This window comes from Lepidochelys kempii, chromosome 7 (genome assembly GCF_965140285.1).
Source record: "Lepidochelys kempii isolate rLepKem1 chromosome 7, rLepKem1.hap1, whole genome shotgun sequence".
Classification (NCBI taxonomy): Eukaryota; Metazoa; Chordata; order Testudines; family Cheloniidae; genus Lepidochelys; species Lepidochelys kempii.
The window spans coordinates 86066589-86092035 of record NC_136386.1 but is presented as its reverse complement, the minus strand read 5'-3'; the positions used below and the strand labels follow the sequence as shown (position 1 = coordinate 86092035).

The 25447-nt window shown below is 40.2% G+C and overlaps 1 protein-coding gene across 3 annotated transcripts; it reads left to right on the top strand.

The window, feature by feature from the left end:
• Window positions 1-337: 337 nt before the first annotated feature.
• On the top strand, window positions 338-25447 carry UBE2D1 (ubiquitin conjugating enzyme E2 D1). Of its 3 annotated transcripts, XM_073353673.2 has the most exons (9): window positions 2171-2331; window positions 10741-10804; window positions 10903-10934; window positions 11846-11931; window positions 15696-15813; window positions 16351-16428; window positions 16928-17033; window positions 20343-20436; window positions 24554-25447. In XM_073353673.2, the coding sequence occupies exons 5-9, from the start codon at window positions 15763-15765 to the stop codon at window positions 24597-24599; spliced, it is 375 nt and encodes a 124-aa protein (XP_073209774.1). In that variant the 5' UTR covers window positions 2171-2331; window positions 10741-10804; window positions 10903-10934; window positions 11846-11931; window positions 15696-15762; the 3' UTR covers window positions 24600-25447. The 3 variants fall into 3 exon arrangements, with proteins under 3 accessions (XP_073209772.1, XP_073209774.1, XP_073209773.1); XM_073353671.2 differs by lacking the exons at window positions 2171-2331; window positions 11846-11931; window positions 15696-15813 and adding an exon at window positions 338-543; XM_073353672.2 differs by lacking the exons at window positions 2171-2331; window positions 10741-10804; window positions 10903-10934 and having other exon boundaries at window positions 10950-11931.

Sequence of the window (25447 nt, the reverse complement as noted above, 5' to 3'; positions counted from 1 at the left end):
AGAAGACAAGGCCAAACTGCAACCTGAGTGCCCAAGGGGTTTGGTTGGTGGGGGTGGGACCAGGGTTAAGGTTGTGTGCACTTTCCATCCTTTCACATCTCTGTGGGAGAAATAACCATGGAGCAGATGTAACTGTAGCTTTGAATTTGCTCCTCGCATTTAATCCTAGGGTAAAGGCCCCTTGGGCTGCAGCTGGCAGCAATTGCCACCTCCGCCCTCTTGCTGCCCGCTGCATGGGCCTGCAGGCTCCGCAGTGGGACGGTAGGGGGCGCTGCGCCGCCCTCCCGCCTCCGGACTACATGCCCCAGAATGCAGCTGGCGCGGGGCTCCGTCTATAAGTAAAAGCGGAAACAAAAGAGCCAGCGAGTGAGAGCGGAGAGGATCCGGTCCCGGTCCCTCACGTCCTGAGCCCGGCCTCCGTCCGGAGCGACCGCACGCGCCCAGCTGGGGAGTAGCCGCCCGCCGCCGCCTCCCAGACCCCCGAGCCGGAGCGCGTCCCAGCCCGCAGTATCGCCCCCCATGGCGCTGAAGCGGATACAGAAAGTAAGTGCGGCCGCGCCGGGCCCTGCAGTTGGGCGCCGGGCCTGGGGCTGAGCCGCGGGGAGCCCGGGCTCCGTGGGAGCGGGCGGAGGTTCTGTCGCGGGAGAGCGGGGTCGCGGGAGAGCGGGGCCACGGGGGGGGGGGTGCGAGGGGAAGGGAGGATCGTATTGTGGGAGCGGGGCTGGTGAGGGGAGAGGGAGGCTCTAGTGTCGGGGAAGCGGTTATGGGGGAGAGGGAGAACTGCAGGGAAAGGGCTACATGGCGGGGGAGCTGGGGAGAGGGAGGATCGTGCTAGAAGGGAAGCCGGTGGTAGGGGAGAGGGAGGATTGTCTCGGGGAAGGGAGGCTGGATGGGCGCCGAGGAGAACGTCGTGTGTCAAAGGGTAGAATAATGGGTGTTGGATCTTGGCTGTAGTTCTGCTCCTCGGCGTAGTGGGGCTTTCATATCTTTGCTATACCAATGGGGATATCGGTAGTTTATTGCTTCTGGGAGACTGTTCTTTGTTTCTCCTCCCCCATGGAAGTGGAATGTCAGTCTGTAGGTTGGAGGAGGATTACTTGTAGCACAGTATAGTAATGATGCTTCGCAGCTGCATGGCAATCTGGATACAGTTTAACATTAACCTTCACAAGGCCCAGGTGAGGTGGGCAGTTACAGTTATCTTACAGCTGGGGAAACTGAGGCAACAAGCAGTTGAAGGCTTGCCTATACAAAGGAAATATTGTGTGGTGCTGACAGCAGGTGTCAACAATGCAGTTTAGTTGCAAGTGTAAACAAGGGGGAACTGTGTTCAATGCCACTTCAGAAACTGCTTTAATTCTGGTATGGCCAGTGACTGGCCTGAGGTTCCTCAGCAGGTCAGTGGCAGAGCTGAGACTAGAATTTGGGGTTCCTGTCTCTCAGCTCTTACCTTTATTCACCAGAAGATCATGTTGCTTCTAGACAGGATCAGTGTTTTGGTGGAGGGGTCACAGCAGTTCTGATACATCCTTCATTAATCTCAGAGGGACTTTGTATGGGTCTAATTCATCTTGTTCCCCTCTGTAAGAATTGCTCTCCTAAATCTCTGAATGTGATAGAAATGTAAATAAGAGCCTGCTCAGTAAAGCAGCTTGCTATGTACTTTAGTTGATCATTTCCTTCCCGGTGTTGCATACTGTGTGCAAAGGCTAGCAGTGTCTCACTTTGAAGAGAGGGGACTCTCTTACTTAGGCCATGTCTAGGTTACAAGTGCTACAGTGGCATGGCTACAGTGCCATAGCTATGTTGCGGTAGCATGATATTGTATATGCTTCCTAGAGCAATGGAAGGGGTTTTCCCGTCGCTTTAGGAACACCACCTTTGTGAGTGACAGAACTTATCACACCCTTGAGCACTATAATTGTGTTGACGTAACTTTTAAGCGTAGACCAGACCTCAGGTAGTCCTGCCCCAAAGAGCTTACAATCTTTTTGCTTTTGCTCTATTTGTACAGTGCCTAGCTTAATGGAGTCCTGGTCCATGATTGAGACTCCTAGGCACTTTGATAATACAAAAAATAATAATTACTGATAAGCCACTTAAGTGCCCTGCTGCTGCCACATTAGGTCCGACACAACTGCAGTGGAAATGTAGCTGCTACTAACCACTGTGATGGCTGTCATTTAGGATATCTTGTCATGATCTGTCTGAGGAGCATGTTTCTATCTGGCAGCTTTATCACATGAAATATACAACCTGGACATCTAGCAGGAACTCTGCACCAAGGAAAGACCAGTCCAGGTCAAGGCACGGTTGTTATGTCCAAGCAAAGTAAGCATAAATGTAGGGTTTTGTGGTTTAACGATGGGGAGGGTGTAGCAGAGGGAGAATTCTTTCAGTCATTTATACGTTAGGCCGCAACAATCAAGGAAACAGCATATGTGTAGGATATCCCATTTTTAATTTGTCATTAATGTCAGGAGATTGATCAAACTGACTATTGACACATTTCTTATCTTGAGCGTAAGGCTATACTGTTATGACTAGGGCTCCATGTTTGTCATGGAGATCATGGATTCTGTGACTTCCTGCGACCTCCGTGACTCCTGCAGTGGCCCATATGGCTGACCCCAGGGTTACCCGAGCAGTTGGCTCCAGGGACAGTCACACCTGCCACTGCTGGAGCGGCTCTACAGCCCGCCACTCAGGGTCCCGCTGCCGGAGTGGCTCCGGTGCCAGCCTCTGCTCTGGCAGCTCCGGGCAGCTGGCCCCGTGGACGGCCCAAGCAACAGCCGATGCAGCTGGCCTTGGGGACTGCCTGAGCAGCGGTCCTAGCAGTGGCCAGAGTGGCCACTGGCCTCCTTGGGACTCCCTTTACAGCGCTGGCCAGAGCTGTGGCTGGCGCCACCCCTCTCCCTCCCTTTTCTCCTCCCCTCCCCCCCCGGCAGGCCCCCCTGGGGCAGCTGCTCCCAGTGGTGGCAGCACCCCACCTAAAATTCAATCAGGAGTATTCATGGTATAAATCATGGACAGGTCACAGGCTGTGATTTTTTTGTTTCTTGCCCATGACCTGTTCATGACTGTTACTAAAAATACCCGTGATTACATCATAGCCTTAGTTGTGAGCCACTCGGTCAAAGGTAAAGTACCATCATATAAAGTATCAGGCTATTATGCTGATGCAGAAATGTTATACTTACAACTTTAACGTTTTGAGAACATAGCTAACTAATCCTGGTTTTCTTTCCAATAATGTTCTATCCGATCCACAATTAGAAACATTGTCAGCCTATTTGGCCCTTGAACATATCACAAATGAGTTTGTAAATGGCATCTGTAAATGTCAAGGATTTAAATGAGAAAACTTCTTCTAAAAAAAGCCACCCACCTCTCTTTCCCAAATACTACTTGCCCTATCAGAATCAGTCTTTCATTGCAACAAAAGAGATGTTTGTTATGAAAGGTAAGAAACATGGGTGCTCGGAATATTTATACGTATAGCTTATCTAAGGTTATAAAACTGATATGTACTTCATGTTGCTATTGTTGATGCTGTGAAATTAATGTGTTGTTTTCATCTAACCCACTATTTTGCTCTGTTCACATGAATAATTGCTTGATTTCTGCATTACTTTACGGTTGATGGTGGAAATGGAGGTTGGTGGTTCTGTAGTATCCAATTAACATGCTGTTAGTGAAGATATGACTTCAAATGTACCAACTGCTGAAGGTAAAATCAAGAGATTAAAGCACAGGTTGGGAATTGGGAGATCTAAGTCTGTTCTGCCACAGACTGTGTTTGTGTTGTTGAGCAAGTTATTTAACCCTCTCTGCATCATTTTCCTCTCTGTAAAATGAAAACAATTCCTGCCTACCTCACATGGGTTTTAAGGTTCACTAAAATGTTAGCATAGTGCTTTGAGGTCCTTGGATGAAAGGTGCTTTATAAATGCAAAGTATGAGTGTATTTAAAGTTGTTTTGGTGTTGCTCTAGTACTCTTTTAACCAGTTGCTGTCCTCGTTACAAATTGGGACTGCTTTAATGACAATAGCCAGCACGCAAGTGGGAATGTTGGAATTGCTATCTTGGATCAGGTCCATTTAGTTCAGCATCCTGTCTCCAACAGTGGCCAGTATCAGATGCATCAGAAGAAGATGTAGGAACTCAACAGTGGGTAGATCTGGGATATTTTGCCCCCCATGTTAGGTCTCATCCTGATCTCTAATATATGGAGACTGACTCAAACCCTGAAGGATGAGGCTTAATATCCCTCCCCAAATCATCATCAGTCATGATAATTCTGGTTGATCATCTTATCCATATAAATTTACAATCCCTTTTTGAATCTTGCTAAATTTTTGGCCTGAATTTCTGTGGCAATGTTACTTTTTCACATAACACGTAATTTGACTGTATTTCCTTTTATCCATTTCGAATTTGCCATGTTTTGCTTTCTGTGAACGACCCCTTGTTCTTGTGTTATGAGCCAAGGAGAACAGACACTGAGTTTTTCAAAGTTTGGATCATGACCCAGTACTGAGTTGCAGAATGCAAGGCGCTGGGTCGCCTTGCTCAGCACCCAGGGACCCGAGTGGCCGGCCAGTAAAAACTAGTAGTCCCTACCTCTTCTGACACCACGGTGGACCCCGGAAGCGGCCAGCAGCAGGTCTGACTCGTGAGGGGGGGGAGGGGCCACGAGGCTCTGCACCAGCTGTGGGGGTGGTGCCTGTGGGCAAGAGCCGTGCAGAGCTGCTTGCACACCTCTGCCTTGGAGCCAGACTTGCTGGCTGCTTCCGGGGCACAGCATGGTGTCAGAACAGGTAGGGACCAGGAGACACTAGAGATAAGCCTGTACCCCAATCCCCTGTCCCAACCCTACCCCCCCCCCCGCAACCTGGAGCCTCTTCCTGCACCCCAACCCCCTCATTCCTGACCCCCCCACCCCAGAGCCCTGAGCCCCCTCCTGCACCCTGAACCCCTCATTCCTGGCCTGCACCCCAACCCTCTGCCTCAGCCCCCTCCCAAACCCCTCATCCCCAGCTCTGTTGAATTTTGGGCATCAACAATTTTCTTCAACTGGGTTGCCAGAAAAAAAGTTTGAAAACCACTGATCTATATCATTCTTTATCTTATATACTTTTATTATGTCTCCTTTCTAAGATAAACAGTCACAATCTTCTCTAATTTTTTTTTTTATACGTGAGTTTTGCCAAGCCTTTTCTGGACCCCTTCTCATTTCTACACTTTTGTTTGTGATGGGTTGATCAGTACCGTATGCAGTAATCCAAATGCGGACTGCAACATTGAATTTTACATAAAGGAATTATATTTTCTGCATTAATCTGCATCCCATTCCTTATGTATCCATCTTTTTTTAATCTTCCTTGTGTTGGAGTGAATACCACAACTTGTATGGTCAGAATATTTTAAGGAATAGCATCTGTTAGGTGCTTGAATGACTTGTGAATAAATTTGTACACTAAGAGCTTGTGCTGTGTACCTTATTAGTATTTCAAAATGGGGGAGATGAGAATCAGTTAGTCTTAACTACAGATAAACCATCTTAACTACACAATTGTTTTTAATCTGAAATAACTGAAGAAATGCCAAAGGAGGAGTGTGACGGGGTGGATGAGGCCCACAGGCCCCCTGCTGGAGGCTTCAGAGTTCTGCCACACTCGTCCCAGATACGGAGCAGTTGGAGAGGCTGTCCAAACAGGCTAGAAGGGCCCTGTAAAAAGGAGCTCCAGAGACAGTTCAGTTCCTTACTGGAGCTAGAGGAGCGCAGAAGGGCTCCTGGCTGGCAAAGGGAACTGCAGCACAATGGACAGTTCAGAGCTAGTGGGGAGCAAGGAAGAGCTCCTGACTGGCTAGGGGGCCTGATCTTAGAAGAGCCCTGAGCTAAGGGTAAGGCATTGGTGAAGGCTGGGGCTGCAGGGAAGTGGCCCAGAGAATTGAAGGTAGTTTTACGAAAGGGACACAGTGGCATATGGCTACTATTCTGAAGGTTCCTGGGCCAGGACCCAGAGTAGTGGGTGGGCCCTGTTTCCCTCCCGTAGGCCATTGAGAAATGGCCTACAATTGGACATCAGTAAACCTCCAGAAGGGGACTGAATTGTCAGGATGCCCAAGCTGAAGACTGGGGCCAAACCAGACTAAGTGGGCAAAACCATTGCCTCCAGGGAGGAAGCCCTGCGGATACAGCTCGATGGCAGGGCTGGGACTGGTTTAAAGACTGCGGACACACCCAACCAGAGGGGGCGCTCAGGAGAGGTGGGTGCCAACCCTGTTACAAGTAGATATGGAAGGGAAGCTGAAGTTGGTAGGTCCAAAATTAGACACCTTTTTCTTCTAGTTTGGGAAGTGAAGATGTTTGTATTCTCAGGTCTCTTTCCTCTTCCCCTCCCCCCTTTTCCCCTGAACACCTCACCCTCTGGAAATTTAAAAAAAAAAAAGGGGGTGGAGAGGATTTTGTCATCAGCCAAGCTTCATGAATGGTACTACAATAACAAACTAGCATGCATGGATGAGAAAAATGGTAAGGAACCAGATTTCACTTTCAAATGGATCATTAAACTAAGGGAAAACCAGTTAAAAAAGATGAAATACCCTGACATCGTCTCCTTAAATGATGTACAGTTTTCCTACATGATTACAAAACCTAAAAAGACTAACTCTAGATGAAGGTATCTTATAAAATTTAGTTTTAAGTTGGCATTTTTAGCCCACCTGAGAAGATGACAACTAGAACTCAGTGACTGTTCAGGTTTACTGTAAATGTTGGTGGTTATGTTGTGGGGCCTTAAGTCTATGGGGGTATATAGAGGGCTCTGAGCAGATAGAATACAGTGAGGTCTTCATAGCTTTAGCAAGTACCTCAAAGAACTCTGGGAAGAACAAAGGGCTGGCAGATAATGCAATGAAGTCACTTAGAAATTCATGTCTATATAGACATACTGTCTCTGGCTAAGCTTGAGTGTTCTTATGACAGCTAGAAATTTTATATCTTAAAAATAGCTATGGGACTTGGGAGTTCTGTGAGATCAAGTGTCTGCTCAGATTAATAGTTCTAATAACATTTATGTTAAAGATGGCAGTATCTACTAAGGAAATGAGCTGTAATATATAGTGAACATTAGTAAGTGAACATATTTTCTTTTTTTTTAGTGTGTGTTGGTACTCTAACATCTCGCTAGTATCAGCATCATAGTTTCTGCTGTACCATATCTTTTTCTTGATGATCTATCCCGTAACACTGTTTCCAGACAAGGCACTTTCAGAGGTGTACAGCACACAGGCTCCTAGAGCAAACTAATACCTGAAAAGAGGTATTCTACACCATGGGAGAGCTATAGCCAAACCAGCCAAAAGCTAATGATCAGGAGATAATTGTAAATGAAGGATTCTCACATATTAGCGAATAAGTGAAGGCAGAACAGTAAGGCTTGTCCATTGTGTCCTCACTACTAGACTAAACTTCACCAGTTGCTCCCAACTCTGTGACAAACCTGTCTTGAGTCCCTCAGATTTCCCTCTCTGTACTCCAGAGTGCATTTTAATCTGCCTCACACTAATAGGGACCCCTTGACTGCCTCTGGTCAGTGATCTGCTTTGCCATAGGACACAAGGGAGTTGATAGATTTGTGTCATCAAAATCATAGATTTAGACTGCACAATGTCTGATCTACACTGGAAGCTCCTTGGGACAGGAACAGCATCTCCTGTTATCTGTGTACTGTGCAGCACCATGTACGTAGTCAGCACTAAACAAATAAAATATATACAAAATTCACTTCTGAGACTCTTGATGCTTGTAAGTTCTAATTGATTTCATAATGTATAGTAGTGTGCTGCAGTGTAAACTAGACTTGGGGGTTCTGCAGATGAGTCTTCTGTAATTAGCAAATCTTTGAAAATTGGGGAGAGGCTATCACTGTTTGGTGCTAAGTATGAATATGCATGCTGTAAGGTCTTGCTGTATCTAATGTTAGGTAGCTCAGTGAATTTGTTCACATGGCTCTTCTGTGAAGAGCTGTTGTACTATGGTTGGTGCTCAGAACCCTTCATTTTCATCTCTGTTCATGGACTTTGGCTATCATGTATTATAGGGTTCGTTGAGAAGACACTTTCTTTATAAGCTACTATTTTTCCAGGGCTTACCTCTAGTGATCAAGAGGAAATGCGGTTTCTGATGCTTGTTCATAGCTCAAACTTAATTATTTGGAAATACTTGAAAAATTCTTTTTGGCTGTTCTTGTTTCGAGTGTGGAGGAACTTGGATGTATTTTACTTCAGAAAAATTATTTTTGAAAATTTAAATAAGTGGCTTTTGACACATTTTTGAAGTAACTAAGTTTAAAAATAAAGGGTGTTGTAGTCTTGTAGTGTACACAACTTTATTTTTTCCACTAAATTGAAATGTAAAGAGACGTTCATACACTTAACTGTCAGTGAAATAACACATCTGTGTTTCAATATATAATCACATGTGCATGCAAATGGTCAAACATCATCCACTAATTTGAATCTTACAATTCAAAAAGTGTTTTCATTTGTTCCTATAAACTAGCAAAATAAATATAAAAAGAAAGCAAAATTGTATTTGCCAATGTAAATATATAATTGTCTGATTGACCTGGAGCAGAGTTATGGCTTAGAATTTCACATTTAACCTAACAGTAACATACATGTGTAGGGGAAAATATTGTCTGTTGAGAACCATAATCTAAAGTTTGCTCATTAATAGTTTTCTTTGTATTGAATTATGATGCACTTGTTGGATGATAAAAATAATCTTGGGAAAAAGGTAAAAAGTTTTTTATTTAAGCAACATGATATGAAGTGTTACTTAGTCTGTGTTAGGCTTCTTAAATTCATGGAGAATTAAGAATCATTACATTTTCATGTTAAGTGTATAAGCAATGCATTTAGACACTTGTGGGAAGTTAATTTCAAAAGCAGATAAACCAGTAGCTGTCTAGGGGGAATCAATAGAAAGTGAGGTTGTGATATATAATTACACTCAAGCAAAAAAATAAAAAGTGTAACTATAGTAAGCATGGGACATACACTTTGATTTTAAATATTGGGGCAAGGAGGAGGAAAAGTGGGATTTCTAATCTCTTTTGGTATAAAAATTCTGAAAACTAATCCTGTTAATGATGTTGGCTGATGGCATGGACTTCAGTCTTTTGTTAGTCTTTCTCTTCAGCAAAAAAGATAGGACTGTGTAAATAGAACACTTCTTTGAATCCAGAAATTCTAGGGCTGATCTCTAATTAGAGTATCTAGACTAAAGGATTTTATGGCATGTGCCCACATTATCAGAACAATTGGTTATAATAACCGATATTGAAAGTACAATTTAAAATGAGCTATTCATCTTAAATGTTTCAGCAGTCTTTCTGTAATCAACCATTGGCTAATTAAGCATGCTGATTGAACACTGACTTCTTAGAATAGGAGATGGTGACACCTTATTTGAAGGGAATATTGCATTTAATTTCTTCCCATGAAGTGAAAGTAACTATAAATTTATTTTAATTACAATACAAACAAGAAATGCAATGCTTCATAAACCCCTTATCGCTTGCTCAGTATACAATAGGCAGTGCCTCCATCAGCTGAAATGTGTGAATCCAGTGCTCATGCCCTTGGGTATCCTTTGTTGTTAATAAATTACTATAGTCTCATTTTAAGGAACAACTAACTTTATTTTCCATCCCAAAAATTTGTTCATGAGCTCTTACACCCTTGGCAGCTATTGAGTTTGTTTCTACACTTTTTAATTTATATTCCATTTTTATTAACTGAACATGAATACAGTAGGCACTGATAGTGGCTTTCAGCAACAGCAGGTGGTTACCCAGCAGGAGTGTTTAAAAAAAGAGGGTGGTTGTCACAACCTCCAATAAGGAGGACTGTTGATAGTAGCTAGGGACAAGGAAGACATATGCAATATTCCCCTTTGGAAAGGCTATATCTAAGGACTAAAATAAAAACATGAACAGCAAGGAAGGGTAAATTAGCCAAGATTGACTTTATACCCTTTCGTAATGAAAAATATCATACTTGTAAAATACTCTATGAAGATTTCTGTTCAATTTTAACCTTTCTTGTTTTGTAAGTCTGAAAAATAAGATTTACGAAAGTAAAGAAGCTGTTTATCCAGAAATATCAATGGGAGGCTAAATTCTGTTAGCTTTCAGGCTCATTTATGAGTATTCTTAATAACAGTACATTTGTGGAGCACCTTTTGGGAAAATCAGACATTTTACAAACTAGTTTAAATCAGTTAATGTACATGGATGGATGGGGCCAAGATTAGGTTATGCAAAACATTGCAAAGTTAAAGGAACACTCAGTTAAGCATTTAAAATTTTTCCTTAATACTTTAAATAATTGAACTTAAAATAACACTTAATCTTAATTTTTTTCATCTTACGCTTGACATTTCACTGTAGAGTTGATTTATTTATAATTTGCAGATCTATTTTACATGTCAGTAGCACAGTACTGCAGTTCTTGAGTTGCAAACACTGCAAGGAATGTTTATTTATTTGGGAAAACTTTCCATTTTCACTGGCACTTACATTTCTATTGTTTTTTGGTTTTAAATGTCCTAGATGTCTTATTTTAATCTAAGTATGATTAGAACTGAATTTGGCTTGATTCTTAGTTACCTCATTCTTCCTTGTAAATATTTTTAATCATTTACCATATTTTCATGTTTTTCATAGGAACTAAGTGATCTGCAACGTGACCCACCTGCCCACTGTTCTGCAGGGCCTGTTGGAGATGACTGTAAGCTCTTAATCATTTACTGCAAAGGTCTTAGTATATTTTTGTCAGTTGAGGGAGGAGAAAAATTGTCTAAAAACTTAATGTGTTTTGTCTTTCAGTGTTCCACTGGCAAGCAACTATTATGGGACCTGTAAGTATGTAATTCATATAATTGAAATAATCTTAAACCCCTTAGAAAGTAGGCCTGAGGTATTGACTTTTCTGATTGTGGAAAGGATTCATTTCATACAAGCATTTGCACACCTATAAGCACCATAGTCTTGGATTAAACTATCAGATATTCAGGTTAAATATTTGGGGGAAACTTTTTGCTATTGTAGTAGTTTAGTACTTAAAGTATTCTACATACTCCACCTACTTTGTCACACTTAACTTTCACTTTCAGTAAAACTTAAAAAATCCCTCCTTTTCCTCTTGAAACTAAAAACAATTTAACCGTAAACAACATCAGTCTACATAGAACCTTTGGTTTACTATTCTGTTTCCTAAATGAAAAGCCTGTTGTGTGTTGTTTCTCTTTTTCCCCAGGGATGATCAGTTAAATACTGTTATATGTTAGCTTCATCAGTCCAAATGGAAAACCATTATAGTAATTCATTTAGTAGTTCTAAATAGAATTGTCGTGGCACAGGGTGCGCTTGGGTCTTTAAAGGGTTAAAGTTCCTCCCATTCCTGTGATGTGGTTCTACCAAAAACAGCAATGTTTTGACTTGTTGTACAGCAATCATGGAAACCATAGGCTGCTGTATATAACGGATCTGCTTTCCTTAGTCTGAAGGAGGTCTGGGAGATGTTAGGATTTGCTGTAAGGCTCTCTCCCCAGTAGGTGGTTAGGGAAGGGCAAAAGTGCTAACTTTGTCAAAGGAAAAGTGCTTAAGAACAGAAAGAAGCCTGAAAAGGAAGCCTGAAGAAGATCTGAGCAAAGGAATATTTGGGAGAAATACATAGAGTGAACCTCTGAGGGAAGAGATGTTTTACCCAGACCCTGATAAGGGGATCATAGCCCAGATGTCTTTCCTTTTGGACTTTTTGTTACCACAGAGAGAGGATTTTTGGTTCCGTTGGAGGGCTAAGCCATCGAGCCAACAGGGGAAACTGAGGCCCTAGCCAAATCTGATGACAAGAAGGTGAGCAACAGCATTACAGGGTGAAAAGGAGAAAAAGGGAGTTGTGACTACTCTGGGACAACTTGTTTCAGCATATTTAAATACAACTCCTGCCTCCTCAGGAAAAGGATTAGGTCTTAACCTACCAATGGAACATTAGAACCTGTTGTCTGACACTGTCTCTTGGTGGTTTTATCCGACTTGCCACTGACCCACAAGCTCTGTGACTGACTGACTTGGGCCTGCTTTATCAATAGCGGATTCATATTCACATGAGCTGAAGCTACCCTTCTGATTTAATGACTGCTTCCTTTCTTCTACCCCCTTTGCACTACTGAAAGGTGAACGGCAAAACTGTGAAGGGACGTAGAGTTCTGATGAAATGTATGTGGTGAATGTCCCCATTAACAATGCTGTGAGGCTTGTTCAGCACAAAAAATGGAGGAAGTAGAGGAAATCTTTTAAAAGAAATCTAGAATTTGTCCCAATAGTGAATTACCTTAATGACCTGAATAACACACACCCTCATCCGGCTCCCTGCCCTTTTCAGTTCACCTTTAATATCCTGTAGCAGAAACATTCTTTTCTCTCCATGTATTGAACTTGCACAAGAATGAAGATATACTTATCTAGTGGAGAATGGGAACAGATCCCTTTTCAGTCCATCTTCCATCCATATCTGGCATTAGGGAAGGCCATGATATTCGCATAGTGCACTTGATATTGAGAGACATATGAAAAATGACATATATTTCAATGCTCCAATTTCCTGCTGGACTGTAGAAAGCACAGGACTAAAATTCACTTTCAGAATTAATGTCCCATGTCTGGAAGTAGGATAACTTGTATGCTACTTTTGCGTCCACTCAAGGTAAATATTGCACACTGACTATGTTTCAAATGACAAGTCTGGAGGGGTAAAGTATCTCTCTAGATACTAACTTTCAACCAGTAGCTAACTTTTACAGGTACAGTTACAACAACAACAAAAACTAGGGCTGTCGATTAATCGCAGTGAACTCATACAATTAACTTAAAAAAATTAATCGCGATTAATCACACTGTTAAGCAACAGAATACCAATTGAAATTTATTAAATATTTTTGGATGTTTTTCTACATTTTCAAATATATTGATTTCTGTTACAGCACAGAATACAAAGTATACAGTGCTCACTTTATATCATTTTTATTACAAATATTTGCACTGTAAAAATGATAAACAAAAGTATTTTTCAGTTCACCTCATACAAATACTGTACTGCAAACTCTATCGTAAAATTGTAACTTGCAAATGTAGATTTTATTTTTATTTATTTATTTATTTGGTTACATAACTGCACTCAAAAACAAAACAATGTAAAGCTTTAGCGCCTACAGGTCCACTCAGTTCTACTTCTTGTTCAGCCAATCACAAAGAGAAACAAAATTGTGTACGTTTACGGGAGATAATGCTGCCCGCTTTTTGTTTACAATGTCACCTGTAAGTCAGAATAGGCGTTCGCAGGGCACTTTTGTAGCCAGCATTGGAAAGTATTTACATGCCAGCTATGCTAAACATTTGTACACCTCTTCATGCTTCAGCCAACATTCTGGAGGACATGCTTCCATGCTGATGATGCTCGTTAAAAAAATAGTTTGTTAATTAAATTTGTGACTGAACTGCTTAGCGGAGAATTGTCTCCCCTGCTCTGTTTTACCCGCGTTCTGCCATATATTTCATGTTATAGCAGTCTTGGATGATGACCCAGCACATGTTTATTTTAAGAACACTTTCACTGCAGATTTGACAAAATGCAAAGAAGGCACCAATGTGAGATTTCTAAAAATAGCTACAGCACTCGACCCAAGGTTTAAGAATCTGAAGTGCCTTCCAAAATCTGAGAGGGACAAGTTGTGGAGCATGCTTTCAGAACTCTTAAAAGAACAACACTCTGGTGCGGAAACTACAGAACCTGAACCACCGAAAAAGAAAATCAATCTTCTGCTGGTGGCATCTGACTCAGATGATGAAAATTAACATGAGTTGGTCTGCTCTGCTTTGGGTCATTATTGAGCAGAACCTGTCAACTGCATGGACCTACATCCTCTGGAATGGTGGTTGAACCATGAAGGGACATATGAATCTTTAGCACATCTGGCATGTAAATATCTTGTGACGCTGGTTACAATAGAATGACAGATGACATTGTAAACAAAAAGCAGGCAGCATTATCTCCTGCAAATGTAACCGAACTTGTTTGTCTGAGCGAATGGCTGAAGTAGGACTGGGTGGACTTTATAGGCTCTAAAGTTTTCTACATTATTTTATTTTTGATTGCAGATTTTTTTTGTACATAATTCTACATTTGTAAGTTCAACTCTCATGATAGAGATTGCATCCGATGAAGTGAGTTGTAGCTCATGAAAGCTTATGCTCAAATAAATTTGTTAGTTCTCTAAGGTGCCACAAGTACTCCTTTTCTCTTCACTTCAGTACTTGTATTAGATGAATTAAAATATACTATTTCTTTTGTTTTTTACAGTGCAAATATTTGTAATAAAAATATAAAGTGAGCACTGTACACTTTGTATTCTGTGTAGTAATTGAAATCAGTATATTTGAAAATGTAGAAAACATTTAAATGGTAATCCATTGTTTAACAGTGTGATTAATCACTTGACAGCCCTACAAAAAACATTAGAGTTCATAATCTAACTATTGGAGCCTTTGTGTAGTGTTATAAATCAGGGTACAGTATGTGAGTTGTAGATTTGGCAGAATTCTTTTTTTATCATTTTGACAATTATTTTAAGCATCTTTTTATTTTTATCAATTTAAACTTTCACTTACCTGGTTAAGGTAAAGCTTTCTAACCATTAAAACACAAATTGTCAATATCACATGTCAAAATATACAAAGAGAATATCTTAAATCAAACTTTCATAAGTTCTTAAGCAGCAGTTTTCTCAACTTGTTTATCTGTACATTTTGATTAGTATTGATGGAAATATTTTTTGTTGGTTTGTATGTGTTTGGTGAAATTGACACTTACCAATAAACATCTAATCCTTCCAAGCCTAGTTCTCCAACGTTAAGCGATTAAGTAAAGGATTGTCTTCATTCTGAATTTTTATATGTGGTACATGCCAAACGCAGTGTAAATTTGTTTTTCCTCTTCATCAATGTTAAATTTGTTTGATCTTAAAAGCTTTTAAGATGGACAGGTCCATTTAGTATGCATGCAAACTGTCGTCTTATTCCTAGCTAGAAGTATTGTGACAACCACTTTTGGTTTGGTATTACGTAATACTGACTTCTTAGCAGTACTGTTTTCAAACTTTTCTCTTACTGAAAAATTTCTTCATTTGAAATCTTTACATGAAGTGTTCACATGGCTTTCCCTATGGCACTCTTTCCTAAATAAGTAAAAATGATTTTTAAGATAGATATTTTTTTCCCCTTCTCCTCCAAAACAAAGAGCAACAGGCCACCTTAGATCTACATAGGGAATCTGAGAAGCCAGCGTACTTGCACTATTTTGTTGCAGGCATCAGATTCTTAGCAATTACATTAAGGATACCAAAGAAATTCGAAACTATTATTTTTTCTTAGTCAGAAGTCACAGGGATGCTTTAGCTTTGAGGCCCTCAACCGCCTAATCTTGGGGTTTTTTTCCTTCATAATTATGAAAATGAAGGGTTTCCTCAACAGATGACTGCAACAGAAAGATATTTCTCTTTTAACTGTGTGCAACCTGGACTTAAACCTGTGCACATGTTCTCTAACAAAATGCATGTTCACAGATTGTACAGGTCACAAAGATGTTGTGTGTTTTAAAAACTCCCTGATGTCGTCATGATCAGCTGAGTAATGCTGGAAAACCCTACTCTTTGCACCTGCAAAGAGAAATCCCTTCCGAAGGTAAGTATATTTGTGGCTTAAAGCTGGAGGAAGGCCCTGATTGTAGCAGAGTAATTGTGGTTCTGTTGCACAGAGGGCATGATAAGGAGGGCCTGCTCAGAGGTTCTGTGCTGCCATGGAACTGAGTTCCAGGAGCACTTCGCTGCCCAAACATGCAGGGGGAGCTAGCTTGGAGCTGGTGGATCAGCAAGTAAGTAGATTCACCAGCCAAACATTCTTCCTTCTCTCTTTTTTCTCCCAAAAAGTGATGTTCAGTAGGGTGTGGGTTTCTGCAGTAGTGGTCAGGGATGGCTCCGCTGTTGCTCCACAGCCTTGGGGGAGGATTCCATCCCTCATTGTCAGCCGCATGCCTTCCCAGCACAATGCCCGCATACTTGGGCTGTGTGTTGGTGAATAGATTTTGCCATAATAGAATAGATTGTGTGTTGGTGAATAGATTTTGCCAAAGTTGCCATAGTTTTGAGAAGGCTCTTTAAATTCAGAAAGGACCCTTAAAAAAAACCCAGTAGCATAAATCCTGTTTTTTGTCTTTTACAGCCTGATAGTGCATATCAAGGGGGAGTGTTTTTTCTCACAGTACATTTTCCAACAGACTATCCTTTCAAACCACCAAAGGTAAATACTTAATTGTCCTAAAAGTGTTATAAAAGTCCTAGGTTGGGGCTTTGTTTCTGTGTCTTACCTGTTTAAAACCCAATTTTTTGAGTTAAAAGCAATAAAGTCAAATACCTATTCATATTGATTAATATAGCAGACCAAATGTTAAAACTGGGTTATAGGGTCAGATATTTGTACAATAGGCTATGGTTTGAGCATTGGCCTGCTAAACCCAGGGTTGTGAGTTCAATCCTGGAGGGGGCCATTTAGGGATCTGGGGCAAAAATTGGGGATTGGTCCTGCTTTGAGCAGGGGGTTGGACTAGATGACCTCCTGAGGTCCCTTCTAACCCTGATATTCTATGGTTCTATGATTAGTGGTGATAAAAGTCCACATTGTGTTACTTCTGTGAGTAGCAACTCTAAAAATAAATGACTGGATATTAAAGGGGCAACACTTATGGTGCCAGTTGTAATAAGCAGAGCTTGAAGCTAACCTCTTTGTTTGTTGTTCACAGATTGCTTTCACAACAAAAATATACCATCCAAACATAAACAGTAATGGGAGTATTTGCCTTGATATCCTGAGGTCACAGTGGTCACCAGCTTTGACTGTATCAAAAGGTAACTCCATAGACGTGCTAATGATTTTATGCATCTGTAATAGTAATGATGGTGAACATTTTGATGATAATATGGCATTTTTAGGTCAGCCTTACTGTGTATTCCTACACTGACAGTAGCTGGAAAACAGCAGTAGCAAGAACTTTTATCCTACACAGTATTTTAAATGGGAAATTCCACAAGATTCCTGACTCTTTCAGATCATGCAACCTTTTTTACACTTCAGATGTCACATTAGTCAGTGAATCATATATATGACTAGCAACTATTATTCAAGTTGTGCCACTTAAGTGTGGGACGCTGGGAATGGAAAAAGAATTTACATGTAGGCATTGTATTTAGTATTTTAACATTAAAGAGGTGTCATGGGCGCTGGCTCTGAGTGGTCAGGCACCCTGCCTCCCTGTGACTGGCTCAGTTAAGGAGGATAAGCTAACACAGATCTGTCTGTGAATAGTTAATTGGAGAAGTAGCTGGGTGTTGTTTAATTAGTTAAGGAACACTTGAGCCTTATAAAGGATTATGAGGGCTCAGGTAGGAGCCCAGAATACAGAGAGAAAGCTCTTGAGATTGTTCCTAAATGGGGCTGGGTAGGAGACTATTCCCAGTAAAATCTCCTCGCAGAGCAGGGGAGAGGAACCACACCCAGAATGTGCCAGAGGAGACAGACAGTAAAGCTTCCCAGGGAGGGAGGCCTGAGAGACCCTGAGTTAGCAAGGGAGAGACTTCAGAGGTGTCAGCAGCAGAGAAGCCTGGGGACTTCTGGCAGAAGGAGAGGCTTGTTTGCATACCACGTGTGGCCGTTGATTAAATAAACCCAGACCCCTGTAAGGGCATTGTTCACTGAATACAAGCCTCATTGAACTTATCGAAAGCGCACCAGGGGAAACTGAGGCAGAGACATAACTATGATTGCACAAAGGGCTTCCAGGGGGTGCTCCAAGGGAGGGTAGCTGGTATATCATGGGGAGTTCTGTAGTGTGTGTGTGTGTGTATATATAAAAAAAAAATAAATCACAAAACAATAGGTTTACTCTCTCCTCTATATGCGCATGTAGTGTATAAAAAACGTTCACTACATGCGCATATAAAGGAGAGAGTAAACTGTATGTTTTCTGATTTATCGTAAACCCACAAAAGCAAGGAGATTCCAATTAAATGGAAAATCCTATCCTTCACCCATCCTGTCCTTTATCCATGGCTTGGTATTGAGGCAGATCTAAAATATCAGATGGCTCACTGCTTTGGAGATCCTTGCTACATGTTAGCATAAATAGATGAATTTAGGGTGGTGATCGGGACTGGCTCTGAATCATCATCTTGTGGGGTAAATCTAGCCTTTTAATTATGCTTTTGTGGGGGTAAGGGAAACTGTTCTGACTATATCACATTCTTGTGTGAGATTGCACAGTCTGTTGGCCCTCAAATCTTCAGCAAATAAAACTGCTGAATTATCTAACCAATCTAGTGTAGCATTCAGATTTTCTCAAGTTTTGAAGCATGTTACTCTTGGAACAGTAAGGCTGAGGTTAGATAGTTTTGCCTGGCACAGCTCTTCATATTATTGGGGTTGTAGGAGTTCCACATAAGGTGTATCTTTCTTCAAGTGTAGGCACCAGAACTGCTTTTCATTTCTCATCCATACTACTCATTACACTTACCCACTCATTTCCTTGACACTCTGTATATAGTGATATAAAATACAATCCAACTATTAATGATGGAACTTCTTTAAAAATGTACAGGGTTAAACAATGTAATGTTTCCTTAGGTACTTAATAACGCCCTAAACAATGTCTCCTTTTAGAATAGTGTCATTACATTTTCAGTTGGAACAAGACAAAATTGTTAGTCTTCATCTGATCTAAATTGCTCCATTCAGGTGCAGCTATTATAGCTTCTTGTATAATGCAGCTGCTGCCCACACACCCCAATTCTGTGCAGGACAGACTCAATAGCTACATAAAAAGTCTCTAAATTTACTTTGATTGCGGGGTAGATGCGTAAGGAACATCTTGTGTATATTCGATCTGCAGCTTTCTGTATAAATTGGCCACTTGTCCTGTCACTGAGCAACCATTGTCTTGTTCCCTATTAATGTCAGAGGACATATTAAAAAAAAAAAAAAAAAAAAAAGGGGAGGAAAAAAAAGATGTCAGCCATTTGCATCTTATCATTGTCTCAGATTTAAAGGCTACACTCCATGTTTTTCTTAAATGCTCTTTTATTAGTAGTGGTGAGTGGTCTGTCCCCTGGTTCACACTTTAGGTAGAATGCTTTTATAGTCTTAATTTCGTTCATGTGCGTATATGTTGCATATCTCAAACTGGTGCCTCACCTGAATGGTTGATGGAAGTTTTTGTTTTCACTTGCACATATGTTCTTGCTGAGCAGGATTAAAGGACTTTGATGTGACCATATGTCTGCTAAAGTGGTCACTGCTCAATGTGACCAGTCAAGCAACTTGAGTTGTCAAATATTAGTGTCTTATGTTGATATTAGTAAGTGCCAAAAACTTCAGCACAAAATGATTGAAACTGCCACAGCCCAAAATATCATTTTGAATTCAGTTTAATACTACTTTTAATGTGGTAAAATTAAATCTGCCTGAGAATGCCAAGAAATTAGTACTGACATCTGTTTGTGGCAAAACTTGTAGTGTTTAGAATTAAAAATCTAATACCTAGTGTATTCAAATTGGGTGAAAATTTTCATATGCAGTCTTACTGGAGAAAATAAATCTAAGATGGCTACAAAATGAAAAAATACACTAAAATCTGGTGTTGCACGATAGTGACACAGAACATAAAATAGATGCATTTGTAATTAGTACATGCTGATCCTGTGACCCTGCCCTAAGCCCTCTGTCAGAAAGTCAGTCTCTCTCAATAAGAAACTAATTGTATTGGTTTTAAAGCAAAATGGCTTACAGTCTGATAAAATGTTCACATGACCGTATGTAGTTTTCTTTAACGTGTGTAAGTCAAAATGGTCAGTTTCACTTCTAAGGCCTAAGTCCTGCAATGAATTCCTCACAGGCACATGGGTCTGCATGGTTTGTTGTATTTTGCATCAAGTTCTTTGAGTGTACACTCTCTGGGTCAGGAACCATATCCTCATGTATGTCTGTACAGCATTGAGCAGAATGGGACCATGATCCTGAGTGAGGTTTCTGGGCAGACTTGTAGTATAAAGATTTAATACGAATGATGTGCATTTGTTTCCCAAAATTTATCACTGTATATAGTAAGGTATTCTAGAAAATAAGACAAAGCAGTAATCCCTTCCTTAATCTATTTTTTTTTTTAGTTTTATTGTCCATATGCTCCTTACTTTGTGATCCTAATCCTGATGACCCTTTAGTACCAGATATTGCACAAATCTACAAGTCAGACAAGGAAAAGTAAGTATAACTTTTTGATATTTAGAGGCTTGCTTTTAATCTGCTACACATAAAACGTTCCCTCTCATTCTTCGAAGACATTCTCTTCATATATGCTCTCAAAACTTAGGTATACCAAAGATATACATAGCTAAGCCTTTAAACAATAGAATTTTAACAAGAACCCATGTAATAATTTTATAACTTCAACTAAACCACTTTAGTAGACTGTAGGGTTACACAAATCAACATTGATATTTCCTAATATTTTAGTGCACAAATCTGTACATACAACCTTGACACTTCTTTTGTATGTTTACATTAGTTTTAAATTACATGAGGACAAATAACAGAATATATTATTTGAGATGGGATGTTGGTCCTGTTATGAAAGACTTGTTAGACTTATGCCTCTGCTAAAAGGTTAAAAGATATTGAACATGGATATTAAATTTTGACATTTGATTTCCCAAATACAACTTCTGTCTAAAATATAGAAAATATTGAGAAGTTTTTTCCATAGCCACATTCATCTAACAAACAAGAAAATCCTACAGCAAAAATAGACCTTTCTTCACCTTGACCTCAATTTAGAACTGGTGGGATAGCTTGTATCTGGATGGCAACCTAGGCAATTAGTGGCTGCAGTAGTGCATACTTCTGGTGCAGAAGAGATTTAAATTGAAAGGATTTAATCTCTAAAGGTATCATATTGACTGGATTCCTACTCTTTGGTCTTAGTCTTGTTCTCAAAGCGCGCCTGGAACTCCCAAAGCTGAATTTTGATGGTTTCAGGCAGCACTCTGTTACACATCCCTGCCATGGGGTGGCTTGAAGCACTGTGATCCAAGTACATTGCATGGCTGTAGCCCCGGGAACGTCTGGTACCAGTGTTTTGTGGTCAGCTGAGTCTCCAGGTCTTTGGCACAGAGTGGAAGCTTCTCTCCAGAACAGTGCTGTGCAATATGAATTCTCTGAGCATTTCAGACTCTAGAGGATTGTCTCTGGATATCTCAGGAAGTTGATGCCTTGGCACACTATGGGGCACTTCACATGGGGGTGGCTATAGGCTCTGGGCCCTCAGAATATTGCAGACCAGATTTGGGAATTTCCAAAAGGTTCCCTGGAGTAAATTTGGAATGCCAGTGTCTTTGAATCTCTGGAGCTTTCCCCTGGTGTATCAGACACTAGCACTGTGAGAGTGGCTTGAAGAGCCAGGTGGTGGTAGCTCAGGGGGTGGGGAGAAGGCAGAGGAGGAGCTCTGTATCTCAGAGAGCTTGTACTTGAGACAATCTCCTCCACAAGTAAAGCTGCTTATTTCCAATGAGACAGGAACATCTGTATATGCTTCCTTCTTCTAATTCCTGTTTCTAAACCTTTTTCTTACGTTCAGCAGGAATATGGATCCATTGGTCCTATAACCACAATCTGAGTGTTTTAACAGTCATTCCAAATGGTGGAATGATTGACTACTCTAATGAACAATTGATGTGATAACAGAGTAACTTGGAGGTGCACCAGTCTTCCACACCAGGGTGCTCAAAGTAGTTGGGAGATTGAACTTTCTTCCTAGAGGTCCTGTGGGACATACTGTTTCTTGGTTTGGATAGTCCAAGTCCAGGATGTGGTCTGACTCTTTGCTAAAACAGACATATTGAAACTCTGTTGCAGCATATGCCCTAAACTGTGTTCTGCAACAGTATTCGAGTACCTGTGACATCTGAACCACATAAGAGCATTTTAGTGGGCCTGAAAACACAATACATAATATCAGTGAAGATGCAGTAAACGCAATGTCTTGCTCTTAGTGATGGTCTTAAGCCCTTCCAGATTCCACAAATTCATATTGTTCACTCTTTGGATCGAGTATTTGGTAGACACTATTAGGTTGGTGGATGTTGTGTTTGGGATGCATGTTGGCTACCTTTGATTCTGGCTGAAATCCTAGCCCTATTCAAGTCATTGGGAGTATTGCCATTGACTTCAGTGGGGCAGTATTTCACTCGTGGTGTTTATGCTAATTGTTGGTAGCCTCGGGGGCCTTTTCTTTATTACCTTAATCAGTTACACTCATTGGTCCAGGATCTCTAGAGCCTGTATGGAATATCTGGAAGAGATCACAACTGCTTGTAACATGTGAACAAGCTTGTGTGTGCCTGCTGCAATAATACTCATTAATAGCAGCACTAAGATGAAAGGTACTTACCAGGAAAATGTGTGACATTGACTGTCATCTACATATTACAGATAGAATCCGATTTAGCTTTTTAATACTCATCCATTCAGGAACTTTTTGGTACACCTGCAGATGGGCCGTAGTTCCTCCTCACTGGGCACAGTTTTCTGAAGGTAACTGAAGATTGTTTTCAATTTGAAAACTGTTCTATTTGTCAAGTTGTGTTGGGGTCTTTGCTTATGTTAGATGGAGGTTATGGTCGTCTTAAAGGATATTCCTCTGCTGAAACAGTCTTCCTTGTCCATGCAGTGGATATTTTTGCAGACTGCTAAGATGTTTTTTCTTGCCAGTTATGATGTTTGGTGTAATCAAATTGTCTGACCCATTTTGCAAGCACCTGCCCCAATATTTGAACTTGTTTGTATATCTACCTTATAATACAAACCCTATTGTTCTCAAGATGAAGAAACCAGGGCTCAGCCTTTGCCTGTTCATTTACTCAATATTTCTTCCTCCTGTTGTTGATTGGGGGGCGGGGGAGTGGTGTTGAAAAGTCTCCACATTTCTTAAGGTGGTGTGGAAATTCCCATACAGTTTCTTGGAGAATCTCTTGGTTTATGGAGACTCCCTCTTTAAAGTGAGGACTAAGAATCCAATCGGTATGGAATGGTTTGAGAGAGGAAAATTTGCCTGTAACTCTGCTTCATTGAAGTTATCCTTTGGTTGGCTTTCTATTAAACTTATCTCCTCTCAGATTTGGTCTGTGAAAGTTATGGCTGACTAAACTCTGGTTATGCTATACACCGACTTCTACCAATATTAACTTAAAGTCCAAGGAGTTATGTTCCATTAGCATGTGTTTTGCAGATTATGGAGACTACTGCAGTTAGTGCACTAATTACATATATTGGCATCTTAAAGGGAGGCAATTAGGTTTTGCAAAAGTTCTTGCTTCAACCTTTTATTTGAAGAAGGAACTAACAGGTGGGGGCACAAGAGGCTACAGAGCCTACAGTCAGGTGTTTAATATACCCAAGTGCTGCTACCAAGGCATGGAGAGAGTTGGCAGTCCCCAAACTCCTAGATTTGGGAGTTCTGGCCAGCCTTAGAAAGGAAGAGAAAAGGAAAAGGCCCAAGGATAGAAATCCAGTCAAATGATACTTTCGGAGAAGCATGATTACTTCCCTTTTGAGTGTCAAAGTTCATATGTTGTTAGTTGTGACACTAATTGACAACTATAAGGAGAATTACAAAAAAAAAAACTTCCTAGGTTTTGACCTAGTTCAATAAGACCTTTTATACCTAAATGATATTTTGGAAATAACTTTCTAATAATGACATTAATAATTTGACCTTGTTCAGTCTAATGATATGTAATTAGCTTTAATGCAATTCTTACCTTTCTTCTAGGAAAAGTCTTTAAAAACTTGTTTAAATTAACTTACTGTAAAGTGAATTTCTACAGCCAAAATAGAGTTGACATTGAGAAACAGATGGTGGAATAAAATAATCTTGTGCTTCAGTATATGGTGTGCATTGTTTTAATGACCTACTACTTGCCTGTATTAATTAGCTAATGTGTTTCTAATAGTCATAAGTATGCTAGAGTTGTTGATTTTGGCACTGTTTAGTGCACTGTAGAACTATTAGCAAAAGACTGATTACATATGCACAAACTGTAGATTTCTTACATTTTAATGCAATCATCGAAGACTGCTGTGGTTAGACTTTATTTTTTTAGGTAGCTCCAAAACTGAGCATGTGTATCTATATGCTATGAATTACGTATTTTGTTTCTTGAGGAAAGAGAGTTGCTATGTAAAACATTCTTTATATTTCACAAGTTTATAATCAATCCCAAAAGGTAAAGAGCCAGTAAAGCATCATTTGAGTACTTACATAGATGCTGTGGATCATATATATACCTATCTTCATTGAAATGCCTTCTTTCTATACATACAGATACAACAGACATGCAAGAGAATGGACTCAGAAATATGCAATGTAAACTTGTGAAGACTTTTTCATATATACCACAGAGTACTGTAAATTCTAGGTTTTTTCAAAATTAGAAGTAAATGGAGCACAGTTGACTGTTTCAATGTACCATGAGGCCCTTTTTAATTTTTACCCATGTAAGTGTTTCTGGAGCAAGAAAAAACAAACTTCCAAAAATAATCTTAAAACTGTGATGAGACTATTTATCCTTTTTGTATGCTTTGCAAAAGACATTTATTGTGGTTTTTAAGACTCTTGGACTTCTGCATCTTCAGCTACAAGATCCCTAATGCAGTTGTAAAGGAACCAACTTATTTTTTGCTGAAAAACTAGATGCTTTACATGAGAAATACTGTATGTGTCTTTAAGATATGTTGTCAATTTCATGAGTCCGTTCAAAATTTCATTCTGTTAGTTGTTATATAATTTGTATTTTTTTACTGTATAGACTAAATATATTTTATTTACCATGCAAATTAATTCATTTAGACTTTTTTCCCTTTAGCACAGTATTGACATGATACAACTGCTAGTAATGAAATCAATGAGGTGTTGCTCCCTATGGGCTATTATAGAGACTGATTGCAGATTTCTTAAAACCTAAAATGATCTTTGCACTGTAATTCTTAACATGCTGATTATGGAGAAACACTTGGTTTTTTTTATTCTGTTGCATACTTGACTTAATTTTATTGCAATGTGAACTAATTGCACTGCTATGTAGAAAGATGTAACTGTTCTGTTTGTTGCTATTCATGACTGATTTTTTCCCCCTCTGTTGGCAACATAATATTCTCATAGACCTTTTACAAATCTTACTGTAGCTTTTTCCATATAAATAAAATGCATTTTCTATTA

Bases quoted from the DNA above. Each gene is read 5' to 3' on its own strand.
- UBE2D1 (XM_073353671.2), top strand. From the start codon at position 520: ATGGCGCTGAAGCGGATACAGAAA. The intron at 544-10,740 runs GTAAGTGCGGCC...TGTTTTTCATAG, and splicing joins CGCTGAAGCGGATACAGAAA to GAACTAAGTGATCTGCAACG. The intron at 10,935-16,350 runs GTAAGTATGTAA...TGTCTTTTACAG, and splicing joins AAGCAACTATTATGGGACCT to CCTGATAGTGCATATCAAGG.